Source organism: Dreissena polymorpha, chromosome 3 (genome assembly GCF_020536995.1).
Source record: "Dreissena polymorpha isolate Duluth1 chromosome 3, UMN_Dpol_1.0, whole genome shotgun sequence".
Lineage (NCBI taxonomy): Eukaryota > Metazoa > Mollusca > Bivalvia > Myida > Dreissenidae > Dreissena > Dreissena polymorpha.
In genome coordinates, this window is record NC_068357.1 from 73,965,465 (window position 1) to 73,989,261 (window position 23,797).

At 34.0% G+C, this 23,797-nt stretch overlaps 1 protein-coding gene across 11 annotated transcripts in view; it reads left to right on the plus strand.

Annotated features, from left to right (window-relative positions):
* LOC127874770 (deleted in malignant brain tumors 1 protein-like) overlaps nt 1-23,797 on the plus strand; it is a 327,853-nt gene that overhangs the window by 269,679 nt on the left and 34,377 nt on the right. For 3 of the 11 annotated variants that reach the window (XM_052419369.1, XM_052419371.1, XM_052419372.1), the window contains exons 1-7: nt 14,745-14,902; nt 16,550-16,729; nt 17,096-17,349; nt 17,617-17,683; nt 18,381-18,536; nt 19,431-19,604; nt 19,848-19,994. The exons of 7 other annotated variants lie outside the window; for them this stretch is intronic. In XM_052419369.1, the coding sequence (XP_052275329.1) occupies nt 14,854-14,902; nt 16,550-16,729; nt 17,096-17,349; nt 17,617-17,683; nt 18,381-18,536; nt 19,431-19,604; nt 19,848-19,994 (1,027 nt within the window). In that variant the 5' untranslated portion in view covers nt 14,745-14,853. Of the gene's footprint in view, nt 1-14,744; nt 14,903-16,549; nt 16,730-17,095; nt 17,350-17,616; nt 17,684-18,380; nt 18,537-19,430; nt 19,605-19,847; nt 19,995-23,797 lie in introns of those variants that run through there. One more of the 11 variants, XM_052419370.1, reaches the window with a different exon arrangement.

Consider the following 23,797-nt stretch of genomic DNA (forward strand, 5'->3'; position numbering starts at 1 on the left):
ATGTCGGGGGAATGGGGGAAAGCGCTTTGAAAAGCCACAAGAAAGGGGAAACCCACACAGAAAACATGAAATTGAGAATCAATGTGTTTGTTTGTAATAACTTTAAAAAGTAAATACATATGTGAGACTCATTGAGTTAAGGATGGATATTAAAACATGTATTTGTATGTAATTAAATAACATGTATGAGTTAATATGGAATAAGTTTAATGAGTTTGAGCAATTAAATGATATTTACTGTGTTAATCTGGTTTGAAAATGCATTTTTTTAAAGGAAACTAACGTACTGTTCTTGGCCTTGAAAATGAAAATTTGGCCTTAAAAAGTCCTTGAAAAGTGCTTGAATTTAGGTTTGCGATTTCTGTTTGAACCATGTATTTGGCATGCATGTGTATCTCATGGAGCTGCACATTTTGAGTGGTGAAAGGTCAAGGTCAAGGTCATCCTTCACAAGGTCAAGGTCATCCTACAATGTCAAACATCATATAGGGGGACATTGTGTTTCACAAACACATCTTGTTTTTTTTAAATGCTGAACGCATGTTAACAGTGAATATAAACAGGAATCGCTTCTTTGTAATATCTTAAGAACAATTTCCAAAACAAAAGTACTTTATACTTTTTTAACTAGTCTAAGCTATGCTTAGCGCGCATGTCAGGTATGAGTCTGGTCAATACAGCCTAAACTTACAACGGCCTCGATAAATGACAACCGGCCTGTTTCACGCATGGACATTGATAGCCAAGATAATAACGGTTTGAATGACAATGATCATTATTATACATTACTATTGCTATTAAAACCACACAAATTGATATCTGCATCATTTAAATTGTAATAATCAGATTTATGATTATCTTGTTAAGCGACTAGGCCGTCATGGATTTGGACCGTCCTGACCCGCATTTGTAAGATGCACATAAATAGACCAATCAGGTGCCCTCGGAAAATTCCGTCAGCAGAAAGAGCGTTGGTACGGAAAAGCACGTGCATAAAGACGCTATTGCTATTTTTGCACCTCAGAAAACTTTCAGAGCCATTAACAAACCTATACAAACCTATGAATTTGTTTTTGTTTTTTTTACCGGACAATCAGTCCTGTAAATTTGACAGACAGGCCAGACCTTACACAATTTTACAGGACGTGTCCGTCGGTCCGGCCATGTTTGGCCAAGACTGTATACTGTCTAACCCCCCTTTCGGGTATTATTGACAGGTAATAGATATGACAGATTACTCTGTAAATATAATTGTGCACTCAAATTTTTTATGACAAGTTGAATTATTAGTATTGTGTATACCATTTCCATGCGATAAATTTTAGAAACCCATTTATTTCTCACAAACTGGGGTTGAAAAGTAAACAACAACGGGGTTTGATTTTACATTCATGAGTTTTTTGGGGTGTTTAATACATGTATAGTCATTCAAATTACTAATGTTTGATAAGGTTTTATTAATTCTGGGTATAGTTAAAAATGTTCTGTCGGTTCAAAAACATGGCCGTTGAGGGCATAGCAGTTTTCTTTATATGGGCCAATGGCTATAGTAAAATCTTGTTACCACTCTAGAAATCACATTTACTGTGCATCCTTCAAGAAACTTGGTCAGGTCATTTGTTCTAATGATGTCTTGGCTGAATTTGAAAAACTGTTTCGCTTTCTTTAATTTATTCGCAAATCTTAATGAAGTTTGGTCAGAAGATTTGTATAAATTAAATCTCAGCCAAGTTTGACACTGGGTCATTTGAGCTAACAAAATTGGTTAATATATTAAACCAACAAAAAGCATGTTTATACCACAGAAGTCACACTACACTGTTAGTCTAATCTTCATCAACATCGGTATGCATATTTAACTTCAAAACAAATATTGGACCAGCGATTTCAATAGAAGCAGAATCCTGCGATTTGACGCGAGCAAATTAAAAATGACTCATTTTTGACGCAACCCTTTTTTCTGCCGTGCGTCATTTTGACGCATCGAAAATTTAACCCGTGTGTCAGTCAGTTAACATCTCCAGTTCCATGGTAATAAATCGGCCTGTGCTCCTAATCAAAATTAATGTTTCAGTATTTGAAACTCGGTCTATAATCGAGGGAATAGAGGTCTACCCCGGGCGTTGTTTTTTTATACTCACAAGTCATAATACTACACATAAACATTAAGAAAACACATTTTCTCAATTAGATATAAATTATCCGAGTAGAATTAAATTGCTACGTCTTGACCTTTGACATTGTAATTAGCGGACGTATTGTAAATTAACATTAAACCCGCGTTCAATTAAAAAATGGCGATTCAAACAACAACAACAATTCAAATTACAAGTAATGGGGATTCAATAATGGAGATAGCATTAACTGGATTTAACGAACATTAAATAAGGTTTGTTAAACCAGATAACAACAAGGAAATTTTGGATTATTAAAGTTAAACTACTACTGGTAAGGCATTCTTAAGTGTATATATTTCCAACATGTATAGTATTCGGATAAACAGTAATAGATATACTAGATGTTCCATGCATTTAGATTGTGTTTTTGTACAAAAGCTATCATAGGGATGATGATAAAATAACAAGGATAAATATGTAATGAAAAGGTGCTACAGGTACATATCTTAAATTACTTAAATGTGTTATGATGAAGTAGATTTTAATGAGCATTTATTGTTTTAACAAATAAACATAGTATAGTGATAGAAATAATAAAAGTTGTAAAATGAACATGTTTTGTTTTTGAAAAACTTAAAGTTGATATTGTTCGCACAAATTATTGATATTTTGTCCTTATCTTTGTGTACCAATTCATTAAAATATGTTGTGTTATGTATCATGGTATTTTTATTTAATAACGCAGTATAACTTTTTTTATCCCACTTTTACAGCGAAATCGGTTGATTAAAGCCCCGTTGATTAAATTTCATCTATAATCAACGGCAAGGCTATAATCAATGGCACGAAATGACGTCATCAACTACCGAACCGGGACTACTTTTTCCCACGCACCTCGTCACCTGTATTTGCCAAGTGCATCAATAATAAAAACAATCTCAAATGTTTGTCAATCTTAATGACCTTAAAACAAAGGAAAGTAGCAAAAAAACGAGTTTTTTGTCATTTATTGTCATTAAAACCTAGTATTAGGTAAATTTAACACTATGCAAATAGGTTCTGTTGTTGTTGCTCCCCTTTGAAGAAGTCAGTGCGAGTTGCTCCCCTTTGACCGTAGAAAACAATCGTCTGGACCAAGAAATTCTGTGTTAATTTACAAGCTGTACTCGGATATGCATCCATCTGATTTTTCTTCAAAGCATCTTTTCTACCTGGCAATACGCACAAATGACACTGCATCCCGGTGATTCTTGCGTCAACAATTGGGTGTCAACAAGTTAGGTCAGATGCTGAAGGCCATGGCAAAAGACTCCGGCTTTCTCAAGCACAAGAGAATAACGAACCACTCAGTTCGCAAATTCCTGGTCCAAAAATTTCGAAATACAAATATCCACCCACTGAAACCATGGCAATAACAGGGCACAAAAATGTCCAGTCCTTAACCAATTATTCCAACATATCTGTTGAACAGCTGCAAAAGTGTTCATTCTTGCTCAGTCCAGTAAATGTAACAATCCAACAGTTCCTCTTGTACACCTTCACGCACCGAAACTATGGCCGAAATGCAGCCTAGACAACCACTGTCTACCGTCGAACAAGTTGATCTTGATGTTCGCCCCACCCAGTCACTTCACGGTTCACCAGCGTTCGAACAACTTTGCCTCACAATTCTTTGGTGCCACTTTCAACATTCAAAATGTTAATGTATATAATTAGCTTAAATCCAAGTAATCTTTGTTATTTCGTCACGAAATAACCATATATTATAACAAAGAAGCAAATAATGTGCACCTCGTGATCGACTCGATAGTTTGATATCGAAAGTGAATTGTGTGTGGTGTTAGGCTACGTTGTAAACAAATGTAGTTCCTTGTATATAACAACTTAATGTCATATTGATATCATAAAACTTAAAGATTTGCAATTCAATATGATTAAAATTGTAATTAATAACGCTCGACACTTTGTTACAGAACGATATTCTGATTTAAAAAAATGATTATTTGATCAGCGGTTATTTTTGGAACGCGGAGTAATACACTGACCTTGGTTACACTACAGTCATTATCAAAGTACGACAAACACTCGTGAAAACTTATTTTGTTTAAATAAAAAAAGTTTACTGAATAAAAAGTGGGATAAATAGAATAATAGGTCAGTGTTGATTATAGATCAGGTTTATCATACTCGGCACGAAAACGAAAAAGCACTCGCCAATGCTCGTGCTTTTTGTTTTCTAAGCCTCGCATGATAAACCTGATCTATAATCAACACTAACCTATTATTCTCTATTTAGATATTGTGTAACTCTTGGAGCATGTTTTTATCTAAAAAAATTGAATAATACAGACAAAAACACAATTAACGCACTTCAAAGTTGACCCCAGAATTTTTCAATTTGACTCCTCAAAATTTCAGTGCAGGGTCATTGACTCCTGGTTTTTATGGAATTAGTGCTATATTGACGTCATCATTTGATGACGTTCAATTGAACAAATGATAATGGCGACTAAAATTCGATAAGCTCCAGCGTATAGCAGCGATTTGAGAGTGTTGAAACTGGCCCGACACTTGTGCTGAAATTTCTCATGTATATGGCGTTTTTCGTCATATCTGGGAAAAATCCAGTTTTTGATAAAATGACGAAAAAGTGGTGTTTTTTATTTGCGCAATCGCTTTAAACACATGGATAAGCCGGAAGTACATGTAGTGTTAATAGCAACCCCAAGACAATTCACCCCCACAAGACGATTCACCCGCTAGACAATTCAAAATTGATTTTTAATATAAACAAATTCGTACCCATAATATTTCGTAACCATATTTTTTTCGTACCTATTTTTTTTGTACCCATTGTTTCGTCCTTAATTTTTTTTCGTACCCAATTTTTTTTTTTCGTACCCATTTTGTTCGTACCCAAATGTTTTTTGTACCCTAATTTGTTCGTACCCAATTCTTTTTTTCGTCCCCTTTTTTTTCGAACCCAAATGTTTTTCGTACCCATTTTTTTTCGTACCCAATTTTTTTTTGTACCCAAATTTTTTTTGTACCCAATTTTTTTTCGCACCCATTTTTTTCATACCCAAATGTTTTTCGTACCCAAATTTGTTCGTACCCAAATTTTTTTTCGTACCCATTTTTTTCGTACCCAAATTTTTTTCGTACCCATTTTTTCGTTCCAAATGTGTCCGTTCCCAATTTTTTGTATTACCCAATTTTTTTTTCCTACCCATTTTGTTCGTACCCAAATGGTTTTCGTACCCAAATGTTTTTTGTACCCAAATTTTTTCGTACCCAAATTTTGTTTCGTACCCATTTTTTTCATACCCAAATTTGTTTCGTACCAAAACTTTTATTCGTACCCATTTTTTTCGTTTTCGTACCCAAATAGTTTTTTCGTACCCTAATTTTTTTCGTTCCCTATATTTTTCGTATTCTAATTTGTTTTCGTAACCAAATTGTTTTTTTTCCTACCCACATTTTTTTCATACCCATTTTTTTTTCGTACACAAAGTTGTTCGTACCCAATTTTTTTTCGTACCCATTTGTTCGTAGTCATTTTTTTTTCGTACCCGAATTTTTTCGTACCTAATTTTTTAATTGGTACCCTTTTTTTTCGTACCCAAATAGTTTTTCGTACCCTTATTTTGTTCGTACCCTTTTTTTTCGTACTCAAATTTGTTTTCATGCCCAAATTTGTTTTTTTTCGTACCCACATATTTTTTCGTACCAATTTTTTTTTATTTGATTTGATATCTCCACTCATTCCATCACGCGAAACCCTTAAGGTGTCGCAACTCTAGTAAGGAAAGTCTTATATAATCATTAACATATTTTACATTTTTTAAAACAAATTCAAGGCAGCAGATAATTTAATTATGCAATGCTTTCTATTTTCTACACCGGATCAGGTAAACTTATATATTTTAAGGTTAAAAAAAAAAAAAAAAAAAAATTTTTTTTATTTGAATTTGGAAAAAAAAATCAATTGGGAAAAAAACAACCAGATTTGCATTGGGAATGGGGCCGAATTTCGGACCCGTGGCATAGGGCGGAAAAAGCCTGCAACCCTGCCACTGGCCAAAGGTCCTGTGTCCATCGTGCGTCCGTGCATTAACTTTTCCTTTAAACATCTTCTCCTAAACTACTGGTCCAATTCTGATGAAATTTCTTAGGAATGTTACTGGGGTGAACTTCTTTCAAATTTGTTCAAATTATGCCCCTGGGGTAAAATTTGACTCTGCCCCGGGGTTCACAAAATTGAAAATTTGCTTATATAAGGCCTATTTTGTGAAAACTTTCAAAATCTCGCGTCCATAATCATTGGGCCTAGGGCTATTAAATTTGGTTTGTAGAGACATCTAATATTCATCTACCAAATTTGTTCAAATTATGCCCCTGGGGTCAAATTTAACCCTGCCCCGGGGGTCACAAAATTGAACATATGCTTAAATAGGGTATATTTTGTGAAAACTTTACAAATCTTCTGGTCCAAAACCATTGGGCCTAGGGCTACCAAATTTGGTATGTAGTGGCATCTTATAGTCCTCTACCAAGTTTTTTCAAATTATGCTCCTTGGGTCAAGTTTGACCCTGCCCCGAGGGTCACAAAATTGAACATATGCTTATATAAGGCCTATTTTGTGAAAACTTCAAAAATCTCCTTGTCCGGCCTAGGGCTATCAAATTTGGTATATAGTGACATCTAATAGTCCTCTACCAAATTTGTTCAAATTTAATCCCTAGGGTCAAATTTGACCCTGCCCCGGGGGTCACAAAATTGAACATATGCTTATATAATGCCTATTTTGTGAAAACTTTAAAAAAATTCTTGTCCATAACCATTAGGCCTAGGGCTACACAATTTGTTATGTAGTGACATTGTATAGTCCTCTATTTTGTTTGTTCAAATTATGCCCCAGGGGTCAAATTTGACACTTCCCCGGGGGCCACAAAATCAATTATATGCTTATATAGTGCCTATTTTGTGAAAATTTTAAAACTCTTCTTGTCCTTAACCATAAGGCATAGGGCTACATAACGGTAGTGACATGTAATAGTTCTCTACCAAGTTTGTTCAAATTATGCCCCTTGGGTCAAATTTGACCCTGCCCGGGGTCACAAAACTGAACATACGCTTATATGGGGCCTATTTTGTGAAAACTTTAAAAATCTTGTTGTCCATAACCATTGGGCCTAGGGCTTCCAAATTTGGTATGTAGTGACATCTAATAAACCTCTACCAAATTTGTTCAAATAATGCCTCTGGGGTCAACTTTGACCCTGCCCCTGTCTCCGGGGAGTCACAAAATTGAATAAACGCTTATAAAGCGCCTATTTTGTGAAATCTTTAAAAAATCTTCATGTCGAAAACCATTCGGACTATGGCTATCAAATTTGGTATGCAGTAACATCTTATAGTCCTCTACCAAGTTTGTTCAAATTATACCCTTTGGGTAAAATTTGATTCTGACCCGCGGGTCACAAAATTGAACATTATATACGCTTATATCTTGCTTATTTTGTGAAAACTTTAAAATATTCTTGTCCTTAACTCTAGGACCTAGGGCTACAACATTTTGTATGTAGTGAGATATAGTAGTCCTCTACAAAGTTTGCTCGAATTATGCCCCTGGGGTTAAATTTGACCCAGCCCAGAAGGTCACAAAAGTGTACATGTGCTTAAATAAGGCCTATTTTTAAGTATTTGCACATGCAGAGAAATTTGTTTCAGCCTTTTTTTCAGCAGTGGAGCGATACAGGGCCATCATGGCCCTCTTGTTTAAATACTCAAAAAATGAAACCGTGTTCATGCTTGCATGAACACAGTTTATAAATGCTGTCAGAATTATAAAATATGCAATTACTATAAATACAAATGCCAGTGAAAAGTGCTTTTTGTACTAAAAAATTTGAATGAATATTACAATAAAACATTCTGAATACTTTAGTATGTAATTAACAGTTTTTGTCTGAGAAAATCACTAAATTTTATATATTTATTCAAATTCACATAAATCATATTTCAAAAACACATAATTACTTCAAATCCTTTGACACAATACTGAAAAAAATGCACAGTTTCTGATTGTTATTGATTCTTTATTAATTTATACATGTACCATTTTAAAATCTTAATGCATCCTCAATTGTATTATGCACATCTTAATCTGTTTTAACAATTATAATATAAAGATTAAGGCTGACTCAGTAAAATAATAATCCATGATTGCTGCAGTACTTGCAGACAAACTAGGAATACTGCTGTGATATTATCTATCTATCTATCTAATGGGATATTAATTTGGCTTCAACAGAAAAAAATCAAAGCATACACATGTATATAATGTGTTATGTGTATATATATATATATATATATATATATATATATATATATATATATATATATATATATATATATATATATATATATATATATATTAGTTAAACTTAAAGTGATTGACCATCGATAAAAAGATATTATAATAATATGTATATATATATATATATATATATATACTTGTAAAACTAAAAATTAAAAATGTATGTTTCTATTACATCATTTAGGACTTTTATTTTCAGACAAAGTAGAGTGAAGCTTAAAACAGTATCCAATTGTAACAGTCAATTTTGGGAAAATCAACCTTATAATTATTTTCTGTGTTGGTCAATGTCATAATTGGTATAAAATGTATATTGAACTGGAAGTTTTCTTTATTTTAAATGATACCATTTGCTTGGTCAGCCATAATTGTCACAATCAAGTGGTCTTTTTACACTGTAGTTTTCTCACTGACTATGGGTTTGTTCTTAGAATGAGCCACTCAAAGTATCGTTGGGGAGATGAGTTGTCAATTTTATTTTTATCAGTCTTTCATAATCCAGTATACCTGTAAAAAGTGAATTTGTAACTAATAATCACACAATATGCACAATTAAAACTGTATGCATTTAGATTTATTTAGTACTGCACATTAATCATTTTCCAAAAATATGAAGCAACATTATATTATATAATGCTGCAATACTAAAGTAATTTACTAATTAAAGGTCGCTGATGTGTAATGGATGTGGTGTCCACCTAATGATCTGGAGGTCACTGGTTTGATCCCCAGTGTGGGAGCATTCTTAAGAAATCTCCCAGAGACACCGAAGTACTGGTTCTAGGCCCAGGAAACGAACTCAAGAGCATTTTACATACATGTACGTAGTTAGTACTTTAAATTTAATCGAACTAAAAATGTGTCAAAACTAACAACTGAAACCCTTATTAATACTTTTTATTTTGAATCAAGCAAATGTGGAAATTCATTAAAAATAATAAGTAAAATTTAAAAATTCTACTTTTAAGTAATCATGATAATTTAGATTATTTTCAGAATATTTAATGATGATAATGATACAATTATATATTACCTAAATGATAAAAATAAAACATGTAATGTTAATTTATGAAAAAAATGTTTTAATCTTATCAATATCATGGTAATTACAACTAGATACAGGCAATTAGATGAGAAACGTGCATTAATTATATTAATGATCAACCCAGACATTTGTAGTGATTTATGGTCACTATTTTGATTAACGTTCTAAACATGACCTATCATAAAAGGTATTTTTAGCCAGTACTACAATCGGCAATGATAGTCTGTATTGCATACATATTCCACCGTCTATTATCGATTCGCTTCCTCAAACTGAACAACTATTTAATGTTTACATCGCGAAACGTAATGCATCCAGTTTCACTTTCGGTTTGGTTGGTTTTGTAAACACCGTAATTTCATCTTAAAAATTGGATGATAGGGTGATTTAATAATAATGGAAAAGTAAATCACTTGGATAATAGGTCAAAATGCAACACAAATGAACGTTAATAGTGCTCTTAATATCAAAGTTTCGGTAAAAAGTTTGGCGCTAGTTCAACGCGCATCGTATACAGCCTCATAACAATAGACTGACAACCTTTTGGGTAGTAAAGTAGTAATACAAGGCAATATGGCGACCGTTAGCCACGAGGCCTATCTTACGGAGGAATCCGAGATAGCCGATGTATCACGATTGATACGGGAGCCCGTTGCAGTAAGTTAAACGCACCAGTGCCGCGAATAACTATCAAAAGACGCTTCGACGCATTTTGGGGCTTTATGTATAATTTGGCCATGATAGACAAATGATTTACTCGAGATAAATTTATGTTGAAAGGCATTTCATTACACCTGTCTCTTCACATACGTTTATAATTATTGCTATCATGTATATGATGTAAATTACGAACTAGTGCTAACAGAACGTTTTTCGAGAGAAAAATCTTTTTTTTCGTTTTATCATCTAATCGCCATTGGTGCAAAAAGATGCCATGTGCTTCTAATTGCAATGTCACATGGTGACTTTTTGAACCAAGGGGGCGAAATAAATTCACTTACAACATTGTAATATTCGGAAAAGTTTGAATAATTATAATAAGAAGGAAACATTTTAAAATGTGCATTCACTGGGGCTCGAACCGGGGACCTATCGAAGCTCTTCCTGTCGCATAGTTCGTCGAGACACAGTAAACGTTGCCAAAGTCCAATTCTGATTTCTTTACGTTTTATTTCTGCTTATTAACACAACACAACGTTTTCAATATGTTTGTCGAATACGAGATACATGCGAAGCCCGCAACGGGCCCAGCCCGCGAAAGTAAGCAATAATGCACCTTCAATGTTCGACTGCCCAGGTAAGACTGTTTTTTAATATAGGTATAAACAACAAAAGCTTTGATAATTGTTACGTATTCAATTATGATTGGCCGTTTAAAGTCACGTGTCTGCAACGTAGAGTACTATTTTGATTGGCCGTTTGTAAAGCCACGAATCTGCAACATAAATGACGAATGCAACGGACACATAACAAATACATACGGATTTGACCGAAGATTGACACATAAGGTAAGCAAATATTCGTTCCCGATGCTTATTGACAGTTTATAACCCGAGGCCATGGATATGTTGATCCTGGTGGCCGCCTATCAAAGACTGCATGACATCTGGTACAAATTTCGACTATCATAATAATCCAACAATGCCCCTAATGTGCGTTTTGTGTGCGTTATGTTACATACCTTTACGCTACTCCGGATAGTTTACTCAGGTCATATGTTAAAGGGCATTTTACTATTAAACGTTAACGCTAAATCATGAATAGCTTTACAACGCGTTATTATTTTTCCTATTTCGATTGAAGATTATCAATTTATTAAACGATATTTAAAGGGACCGTCAACCACAAACGACGAAAAAAGAAACGTTCTTAAATACCGTATTTTTTTTACAATAATTAGTTTATATTGATTAAAATATCACGACTGGTATATTACATTACTTGAAAAAAGTTGTTATGTTTTCATATTTTCATATATTCGGTAATAAAATTGTACTGGGTACAGGTACCAGGTACGTACCAGTTAGCTATAAATAACGCAGTTAACTATAAATAACGCAAGTAGATTGAACATCATCGTCACGTGTAGTATGTCAACAGACTGATATTTTTTTCTTTTCTAATTTCACAATTACTTCTTGAGATGAATTGCAATACAATATAAAAGCTCCTTTTCTCCTCTGGCTGAATTATCATTTTAAGCAGATAAGAAAACGTAACTCTGTATAGTATAAGTACAGTACAAAAAGTAGGAGAGAGATATCTTTATAAAAATGATAATGCAGGGCTGTAAACAGTCTACGTCACCTAGTAAACCCAGGAATGCAAATTGTGCATCCGTAGTGAATTGTATATATTTTATATATAAAATGATCAATTTACTTGCGTTATTTATAATGTGTATATCGTTATGTCACCTATTTTCGCGATGTACTTTCGATTTAAAATCGCGAAATTTTATTACCAAATATACTGAAAATAAAAAAATCAAGTAATTTAATATACCAGTCGTGATATTTTAATCAATATAAACTAATAATTGTTAAAAAAATACGGTATTTTAGAACTTTTCATTTTACGCTACGCTTTTAGTGCCATAGACGGCGGAACTTCTGCGCGCGGCTCTGCAAATACAAGCCAGTAACGACATCTCTTGAGTCGGACGTCCGTTCCCGCTGTCTCCTACAACTTGGAAGACCCGCCAGATAATACGTTTATACGCATTCTTTTCGGAACACTATCGTCGTAAGGCGGTTCGAAAGAGGGACAAGAGCAGCGGAGGGGCGGATCCGTTACAAACAGGCGAACCAGGGCAGTCGAGAAAGTTACTGTTATGAAAGTCATAGAAGTATCGACGATTGCTGACAACATAAATCTTCGCATTGTCTAAAGAAGAAGGACGTAGTAGCCATGCCCCGTTTTTCTTTCGGGGTACAGGAAAGCAGGCATGGATTGCTTCAAAAGTGTCTACACGTGCACATTAAAGTCTCAGCCACTGTGCACTGGTCTCTTTGGCTCAAAATTATTTTGTTGACAAACACCTGGGCAGTCGGGTAACTTTGAAGTACTTTGACTCAAAATTAATGTGTTTTTCCCTGCCAGATCTCAGGGGCGGTTCAATAAATATATGCTGTCAAATCTCGCAGAGGGACCTGCCAATTAACTACGAGACGCTCACAAGCTAACACCAGTGGGCATTGGTGAATACACTAACTGGATACTAATTTTGAACACCAATACATTAGAAGTGCAAACTGTAAATTACATTTATATACCATAACTAAAAATAAATCAAATAAACTTTGAACAAGGCTGACGTTACAAAAAATAAGATAAAGATATTCCTATCATTAATTAAACACTATTGGTGTTATTTGGCTGTAAATCGCGCGAGTAAATGTTATGTATACATAAAGTTTTATACACCATGCACTACATGATACACTTACTTGAAGATTAACCATTTAATATACACGACTTAAAATAAAACAACAAAATAGTGATACTTACATAAATAAAGTTCGTTTAATTTGAGCATTAACGAAATGCCTTTACATTCGTTGATTACGATAGCTTATTCGGGAATATTGTAGTATGAGTTATTGTTGTCATGGATCTAGAAAAACTGGGCTTAATGCATGTGCATTAAGTGTCATCCAAATTATCACGTGCAGTCTGAACAGGCTAATGAGGTTAGTCACTTTCCGTCTTTATGAAGCTTTTCATGTAAAGTGTCGTCCATGATAAGTCTGGATGACACTTTATGCACATGCATTAAGTTCGATTTCCACAGAACGCGGCTCATATAGGGCGCTACTGTCTCATTTTGTTCATTAAATTCCCCATGAACAAATGGTACGACACTTGAATCGCAAGAAAAGATCTTTGTATATGGTTTTGGGATCTCCTTGCAGCCTGTACGCGAACAATTTAATGAAATGTAATTAAATGTAAATTATAGTAGTAGCTGCTTTTTATAATTATGATATGTATTTACTTCGTAATAATACCTTCAGGCCTTAACATATCTGGTTGATCAAGTTCAATTCTAATATTTTATATATGAATCAAACTACATGCACAGTTTTTAAACAAACGACTTAATACTAAATAGTACATATACGTTTATCTACATTTGTCTATTAACACGAGCAGTAAAATTGTACATGAACACATGGCGGCTTGCTTACTTAGAGAAGGTTGTTATCGAAACATCGATGAATATTACAGTGCCCGCCAGATTGATGGTAAACACAACGCATTGGGGATAAAACATAGTTTAAAAAATTACACTTACTTCAGTTTATGTGTATTATATTTTCTGCTAAAAACGACTTCTAAATGATTATCGTCAAATAAATCTTTGCGTCGTACTTTCCGTCTCAGCCAGACGATTGAGCTACTTTGGTGAACTTTGTAAGTAATATTATGTGCTCATTCGTTTCCTTATAAAGGTCTCGGGTTCAAAACTGTGTCAGCGCATATATTTTTACAAAATGATTCAGATGTTTTCTTTATTTAAACCATTCTAACAATTGTTAAAAAGATGTTAGTACAAAACAGTCATTTAAAACGAAATGCTGTGAACATGCCCCTTGAATATATGCGACCAGCCAGGCACATTTTTCCTCAAATGACTTATTTAAAAGAAATCGGGTTTTCAATGATAACGTGTATCCAAAAATGTGTGGATTCGGATGGTATATTTCATTTCGCTACTTGCGAACTTTTTGCTTTTACACTACATCTCTGTGACACTACATAAAAACATGAACCCTTAAAAGCGGTTCGACGCAAACGTCATTTGAACAAAACTCGCTCGTATGCCATTATATCAATTTATATCATACTACCAATGCATGTCCTCTTGGAGCATATACTATTTAATCGAGAGAAAAAAAACATATCAGCGGAAATTAAACATTCCGGCCAAATTTCAAATAAGCACCGTATACAAGTATATATGCAACGTAGTAATCTGCATAAACTGTATTTTTTTTGATAAACGAAACATTTTCGCACCCATACATGAGTTATATTCATGTGTTATTTTGCAAATGTTTGATGTAATTTCAAAGACACGATTGTACAATATAATCACTAACAGGTTATCAATATAATATCGCAAACACATACAGTTATCAGATATTGATAGCTTTTAAGTGGTCCTTTGAGTCTTAATGGGGTTGAAATGGGCTAGTCCCTATAATAACAGAGATAACTACAAGTTCAGTTATCACGCCATCGAAGACACCGACACATTCATTAAGTTAAAACGAGTTTAAGTGTTGAAGTGAATTAATCGGAAATGTTTGAATCCGCGTTGTTGCTGTTAAATGTGATTTACTTATTATCAGGTAATATATATTAATAATGTGTTGTTGTTTTTTTTTACAAAATTGTTGTACATTTTTACTGATATTTGTTGTTTTTTTCGCTTTATATTTGTACAATTTAATGTTGAAATAAGCTGAAGTTTAATATTTAAAATAAACATAGATCACGTAATGATTATCCCTTTCTTTTAGACAAATATTTAAAAAAAATGATTAAACTCCTCACAAACGATCATTTTAAGAATAGAAATAAAATCCCAAAGTTACATGTTACTTGTGGCTTTTCAGTGTTGCAATTAGGCTAGCCAATGAGTGAGTAATGGCCGTTCTACACGTGCATATAGGTTACATAACTAACATTACTTTGATCAAGTACTCGTCATACGGAGGTGAACGTGCTTTCTGTCTCAAAACTCTGTCAAAGTCCTTACTTAAAGCTATAATTTAATACATTTTCTTTTTACAAAATCATGTACAGGTCTACCGACCGACGGACAGGTGCAACTTCCGCTTTTTCGAAGGGTCTTTATGATTTCTTGTGTACCAACATCTCTTTATACAGCCAACCAACGAGCTTAATAATGTCCAACATATATCTCTGACCTATAAGTGTTACCCCGACCTTTTCGGTAGGAGGACAGGTATTGCGGCACGTGTCTCCTCGTGGTGAATACTACCTTCATGCACGCGATACACCGTCTCTTTTTGGTGGTCATTTGCCTTAAGTTACTACTTTAAAGTTGCATGATAAGTGACAATATTACATTCCAGACAAAATGCTTTATTGCAAAATTAATGTTCACCTTTGACTTTTTAGTATGACGTGACCTTTGAGGGAAACAGATGTTTCATATGACACTTCGTCTTATGATGGTTTTCATTTGTTTGTGCCAGGTTATTTAGAAATCCATTAATATCTAGCAAATCTGTAGGTAAGGCATGAGTTAAAAAAGAGCTGTTTTATTGCAAATGTGACCTTTCACGTGTAAGTATGACCTTTACCTTGAAGATAGTCACAGTTTTGGTATATGCAACACGTCGTATTATAATGGTTACTACATGTATTTGATACAACGTATTTAAAAAATCGTAATTTTAAGGCAAAATTATGGCTGAGACACTGATTTTATGACATACATCCTGATCCACAGAGTACACTGCGACAAATATATAACGTTTTTTTTTCCAGATTTAATCTAATGTTTGCTTGATAGGGAAAGCAACTACTGAACTCGATGAGCACTATGTGTACAGAAAAAGATATACTTTTGTGTCACATAGTGTACTTACGAAATATAGTATTTCATTGTTCTAAGTAATAGCTTAATCAAAACACTTTATTGAACACTACTTTATTAAGAAAATAAAAGGCATACTTATGTCGTGTGTCTTTTAATCTGCATTATATGTACACACAAGTATAACTTATGTTTACGATCCAAAATTACCTTAAATAATACTGTACACTTAACCCACAGTCTTAAAGCCCACAGACGTTTATAGATGTATTATTCTGTATATCGTATTCTTTAAAATACTTGCGATAGTCTTGGAAATACTGTTTCTTTTTCTATTTTAACAATTTCAATACTATATAATGTAATACAGTGTATTTACTTTAATATGGAAATATACGTGTGCCCTTAAAGTATGCATTTTATTGCGAAGGATGCCTTTGCTGTATTCCTGAGCCAGACACAGTGTACCTTCCTGTACCAGAAGCTAGTTGTACTTTCCGGAACAAAACCATGTGCAGATACATTGCTGTGCCCGATTGGCAACCGACAGAAGGACAATCGGTCAATAACCAATCATCGCCACCGGAAGTTGTTTTGAAAACTGGCCAAGGTTGATAAGTTATAACGATCTCTAAAATGTGTCGCTTCTTTTTGCTTGCTAGTATAAACATTCAGTCATACATCACGATCCCAATATAAACATTAAGCTGTGTGATATCCTCGTAATATCTCTTTCTCAGACTTTTTCAAATCCGATCAAGAAATCATACTGCATAATAATTGTATGATAATTGGTTTATATAACAAATATAATTATTATATTATAAAAATTTATGGGTTGAACGTTAAATGGACAAACATCGTCATAAACCTTTTTAGTAAATATCATGGTGTGTGTAGTTCACGTAGATTTTACACTCAAATTATTAAAATTTCGGGAACTGCGCACTATTTCATTGAATGTTGTTATTTTCAGATGATGAATTCTATATGTTATTCCAATCGGTGAACAGAACCAATGCAACTGTCGCAATAACATCTCCGAATCTTCCTTCGGGTCAATACCAGATATTGTTTTCTTACGCCATGAATGGACAAGAGGGTTTACTTGAATTAAATACTCAAGTTTTGTCAAGTCAAACTTCCTATACCCGTTGGAATCAAACATATACCGGTCAGATGAACTGGATACAAGAGAATGTCACTTTTAGGAATTCTGAGAACTTCACGGTAATTAGGTTCTTATTAAACAATATAGATATATAAGCAGGGAACAGTGTTCGTATCCCATACAATATATTGACTTCTGTTTGTGGAGTGAATGTGTGAAAAACTGTTTAACAAAATTTACATCTACTATGCTGAAACACATAGATTGATACATATATTAATGTATATAAGTTATGTATAAAACATTTGGGAAATGGCCATATAATAATTCACAAAAGAAGTGATTGGTTTGGTGTAATGTTTAATCTTAACCGATTTGCTTTTTAGATTGTATTTAAAGCATACGACGACAGAGCATCAATTATCGGATTAGATCATGTGGAAGTTTGCCGAGGTACTACTACTACTACTACTACTACTACTACTACTACTACTACTACTACTACTACTACTACTACTACTACTACTACTACTACTACTACTATTACTACTACTACTACTACTACTACCACCACCACCACCACCACTACCACCACCACCACCACCACCACCACACCACCCACCACTACTACTACTTCTACTACTACTACTACTACTACTACTACTACTACTACTACTACTACTACTACTACTACTACTACTACTACTATTATTACTACTACTACTTCTACTACTTCTACTACTACTACTACTACTACTACTACTACTACTACTACTACTACTACTACTACTACTACTACTACTACTACTACTACTACTACTACTACTACTACTACTACTACTACTACTATTATTATAATACCACTAATTATGATAATTCTCATTCTGTTTCTTCGTATTCTACAGCATCTATCAACAACACCTTGCCACAACGATACACAATTTTATGTTTCGCGTATTTTAATAGGCTTTCTTAATTTCCTTGTTTCCCGTTCACAACCCTTCAACAAGTCTAAAGATTATGGTTGATTAAGGCTATTTAATCTGACATTTTAGGATGCTTTTTTAACACGCATATTTTACAGATCGAATACTTTGATGATCTGGTGCTGCCTGTTAACATTTGATAATTCGATTATTTTGTTTCATAGCATGCGATGCGTTGAGTATAGATAACGGTTTCATCACGTACAGCAATAACACTGCTGAATTTAACTGTGCAAATGGCTTTCAACTGGTCGGAGATTCTAGATTGACATGTAGTCAGTGGCAATGGAATAATACAGCACCAGTCTGTCGACCTGTAGGTATGAATGTTTATAAAATAATTGTAGCACTGGTATACAGAAGGGATAATCACATGACAAACAAGATGGCGACGTCCATGCCGAGACAAGTATTTTTCGCAGTTTTATATGCTTCTTGTTTCTTGTATTGATTGTCCAAATGCCGCTCACTTTGCAGTCATTTAAGCAAGGAAGTGATTAGCGTTTATTTCGTATTAATATTCGCTATTTATGTCGATTATAAACGCTAATCACTTTCTTGCAGATATGACCGGAAAGTGAGCGACATTTTAACAATTAAATAGGAGAATTGAATCAGTTTGTCTGCAGGTTTTCCGTACATAATTCTACAACAAGTAACGTGATAACGAAATCACATATATTGCACAATATGACACGCCATAAAACTATAAAATTGAATTACACATATAAACTCTATAAGATGGTTTGACATATCGTGTCAACCCTTTAAATAGGAAATAGTTGTTTTTCATTTTTAAGTCAGGTCCCAAAATGTACTCAAAGGAAAGTCAGTTTCAGAAAGGTGGTTAAAACAATATATTTCGGTAATATATTAATTTTAGAGATAAAACACGTTGGGAACATAACATAATCGTGATTTTTGTTATTTTTTACAATACATATGCGCAACTACTGCGTATTATAAGAGAAACTGATATGAGTGCATAAAATTACTCGAAGAAGAGTTATTTTGTTGTGTTGTTCTGCAATAATTTAATAATTTGGAAATACCCTAAAATAATTTAAGAAATTTTAACACAAATGTCATTAGTATGAGCATTTTTGTTCACAATTTGTATAGATAACGCTATCTTCCAAGTTAAGTACTAAAAATGTTTGATTTAATTTGAATTCTATTTTCACTTATATGAGTTGTCAAATTATTTATTCCAGATTGTAAATTACTTACCGCGCCAGTTCATGGAAACGTTTCTCATAATGGTACAACCTACGGTTCCCTGGCTCGCATCATCTGTTATAGCGGTTATCGAATTAAAGGTTCCGCTATCTCCATATGCAAAGCTTCTGGGAAGTGGAGTGACACATGTCAGATGTGTGTTCCAGCAAGTAAGTTCACAAAACTTGTTCATAGTTCTATATATTGTAACTAAAAACAAAGCATTTGGATCAGTTCGTGAAAGTATTGTTTCTAACCTGCAATCGTGTTCTTTTCACAGTTAAAACACTTACAAATTGGTGCATATATTATAAATTACAAGTCGTTATAGCCAACTATTTTCGTAATTGCGTTTGACTTACTATTGCAGTTAACATCTGCCTTAAATGTTCGGTTTCTCACAATATGTGCAGATAAAACGGACGTTATACATCGTACATGCGTTGGTGACTGCACTTTTAATGGTGGCGATCAATGCCAATACAAATTAGATAATTCATGGAAGATAAGGAATGGGCCGTCTACAATAAGAGATCGGACCGTTATTACTGGTGGACAAGGTATATTGTCAATATTACAGTACCTATATAATATGTAATAAAGTGAAAGTCATGCTAAACATGAATTGCCGTGGGTTTTTGTTAAAATTATATAGAACGCAGTAAAACAACTATTCTAATATATTTATATCTATTTGATCTAAATAAGATTGCTAAAAACAAATTAACAAAAAGTGATAAAAAATTGTCTTCGACGTGTAAAAGCGAACTATTTCATTTGAAAATATGTGTTAATAGTGCACGTAATAGTCGTAATCTTAGCCCCTATTTGTCTTTCGACTTCACGCTTCATGTTGTATGTGTTCATAAATAACAAATTGAGTGTTTCACAACCTGTCATGGGGTCGCCGACAGACACTAAGTCAATCTCTTGGTCATTATACACTAAACAGTTTTCCTATATAATTCAATGTAAAAGCGACAACTTTGAGCGAAAATAAATGCAACATTTTGCACATAGAGACCCCCATAACCATACCTTTTCTTAAAGGCCATTCTAAGCGGAATCGATTTATGCAATAAAAAAGATATGTCATGTACAATGCAAGAAAGAACTTGACACAAATCAAAATCGACTGTTTTTGCAACTTTTTTTCGGCCGTTTCTTAGTGGAATGTTACCTTTTCTAGTGCAATGGTTTACTATAGTCTTCAAGTGTATCATATTTCATGGATTCAGTAGTGAACACCTATTCATGCCCTACCATTATCTCCGCAAGATAACACCCGAATAATGGTAAAAAGTGTAAAACATGCCTTCCTGTCAACTATGATATTTTTTTAGAGAGTACAGCCCTACATGAAGCGATCATTTAGTGTATTGTAACCTATAAGACAACGTTTACTGTTAACATCTCGGAAAATAAGCACTTCTCGATACTTATAAACCTATTTTCTATGTGCATGCCAATTTTCAGACCGATCTTTCACGTAGAAATGCTTGAAAATGCATTTTATTATAACGCCTGATAAGCCATGTGGCTTTCGCGTTCGGACCTTTAATTTATAACGGGCGTTCAGGCGTAAAACGATTACCCTAAATAATTACAATCGGTCAAAATACTGGAATATTGTTACAAGCAATGTAGAAAAAGAAGTAAACAACCATTAAAACGTGTTTATGAGCTCTTTCAGCACAAATTGTTGCGATTTGAGATGCTAAAAAGGAGTTTTTGTACGGTTTGTTTTCTTATTTTCCTCTGAAAACGTATTTTTTTCTAAAAAACTCACGATGCTCCTTAAATTCGTGAAACAAACGCATTTATTCCGTGAAATTTGCCAAAACGCGTCATACCCCACTAAAAAAATGATGATTTTCTGTAAATACAGCTCCTTTGTGACTAGGCCTGGTTTTGCGTTTAGGTCATAATACACTAAATAGTTTTCCTATATAATTCATTGTAAAAGGGACAACTTTGAGCGAAAATAAATGCAACATTTTGCACATAGAGACCCCCATAACCATATCTTTTCTTAAAGGCCATTCTAAGCGGAATCGATTTATGCAATAAAAAAGATATGTCATGTACAATGCAAGAAAGAACTTGACACAAATCAAAATCGACTGTTTTTGCAACTTTTTTTTCGGCCGTTTCTTAGTGGAATGTAACCTTTTCTAGTGCAATGGTTTACTATAGTCTTCAAGTGTATCATATTTCAGGGATTCAGTAGTGAACACCTATTCATGCCCTACCATTATCTCCGCAAGATAACACCCGAATAATGGTAAAAAGTGTAAAACATGCCTTCCTGTCAACTATGATATTTTTTTAGAGAGTACAGCCCTACATGAAGCGAGCATTTAGTGTATTGTAACCTATAAGACAACGTTTACTGTTAACATCGCGGAAAATAAGCACTTCTCGATACTTATACACCTATTTTCTATGTGCATGCCAATTTTCAGACCGATCTTTCACGTAGAAATGCTTTAAAATGCATTTTATTATAACGCCTAATAAGCCATGTGGCTGTCGCGTTCGGACCTTTGATTTATAACGGGCGTTCAGGCGTAAAACGATTACCCTAAATAATTACAATCGGTCAAAATACTGGAATATTGTTACAAGCTATGTAGAAAAAGAAGTAAACAACTATTAAAACGTGTTTATGAGCTCTTTCAGCACAAATTGTTGCGATTTGAGATGCTCAAGACGAGTTTTTGTACGTTTTTTTTTTCTTATTTTCCTCTGAAAACGTATTTTTTTCTAAAAAAACTCACGATGCTACTTAAATTCGTGAAACAAACGCATTTATTCCGTGAAATTTGCCAAAACGCTTCATATCCCACTAAAAAAATGATGATTTTCTGTAAATACAGCTCCTTTGTGACTAGGCCTGGTTTTGCGTATAAGACAACGTTTACTGTTAACATCGCGGAAAATAAGCACTTCTCGATACTTATAAACCTATTTTCTATGTGCATGCCAATTTTCAGACCGATCTTTCACGTAGAAATGCTTGAAAATGCATTTTATTATAACGCCTGATAAGCCATGTGGCTTTCGCGTTCGGACCTTTGATTTATAACGGGCGTTCAGGCGTAAAACGATTACTCTAAATAATTACAATCGGTCAAAATACTGGAATATTGTTACAAGCTATGTAGAAAAAGAATAAACAACTATTAAAACGTGTTTATGAGCTCTTTCAGCACAAATTGATGCGATTTGAGATGCTCAAGACGAGTTTTTGTACGTTTTTTTTTCTTATTTTCCTCTGAAAACGTATTTTTTTTCTAAAAAACTCACGATGCTCCTTAAATTCGTGAAACAAACGCATTTATTCCGTGAAATTTGCCAAAACGCGTCATATCCCACTAAAAAAATGATGATTTTCTGTAAATACAGCTCCTTTGTGACTAGGCCTGGTTTTGCGTATAAGACAACGTTTACTGTTAACATCGCGGAAAATAAGCACTTCTCGATACTTATAACCCTATTTTCTATGTGCATGCCAATTTTCAGACCGATCTTTCACGTAGAAATGCTTGAAAATGCATTTTATTATAACGCCTGATAAGCCATGTGGCTTTCGCGTTCGGACCTTTGATTTATAACGGGCGTTCAGGCGTAAAACGATTACCCGTAATAATTACAATCGGTCAAAATACTGGAATATTGTTACAAGCTATGTAGAAAAAGAAGTAAACAACTATTAAAACGTGTTTATGAGCTCTTTCAGCACAAATTGTTGCGATTTGAGATGCTCAAGACGAGTTTTTGTACGTTTTTTTTCTTATTTTCCTCTGAAAACGTTTTCTTTTCTAAAAAAACTCACGATGCCCCTTAAATTCGTGAAACAAACGCATTTATTCCGTGAAATTTGCCAAAACGCGTCATATCCCACAAAAAAATGATGATTTTCTGTAAATGCAGCTCCTTTGTGACTAGGCCTGGTTTTGCGTATAAGACAACGTTTACTGTTAACATCGCGGAAAATAAGCACTTCTCGATACTTATAAACCTATTTTCTATGTGCATGCCAATTTTCAGACCGATCTTTCACGAAGAAATGCTTGAAAATGCATTTTATTATAACGCCTGATAAGCCATGTGGCTTTCGCGTTCGAACCTTTGATTTATAACGGGCGTTCAGGCGTAAAACGATTACCCTAAATAATTACAATCGGTCAAAATACTGGAATATTGATACAAGCAATGTAGAAAAAGAAGTAAACAACTATTAAAACGTGTTTATGAGCTCTTTCAGCACAAATTGTTGCGATTTGAGATGCTCAAGACGAGTTTGTGTACGTTTTTTTTCTTATTTTCCTCTGAAAACGTATTTTTTTCTTAAAAACTC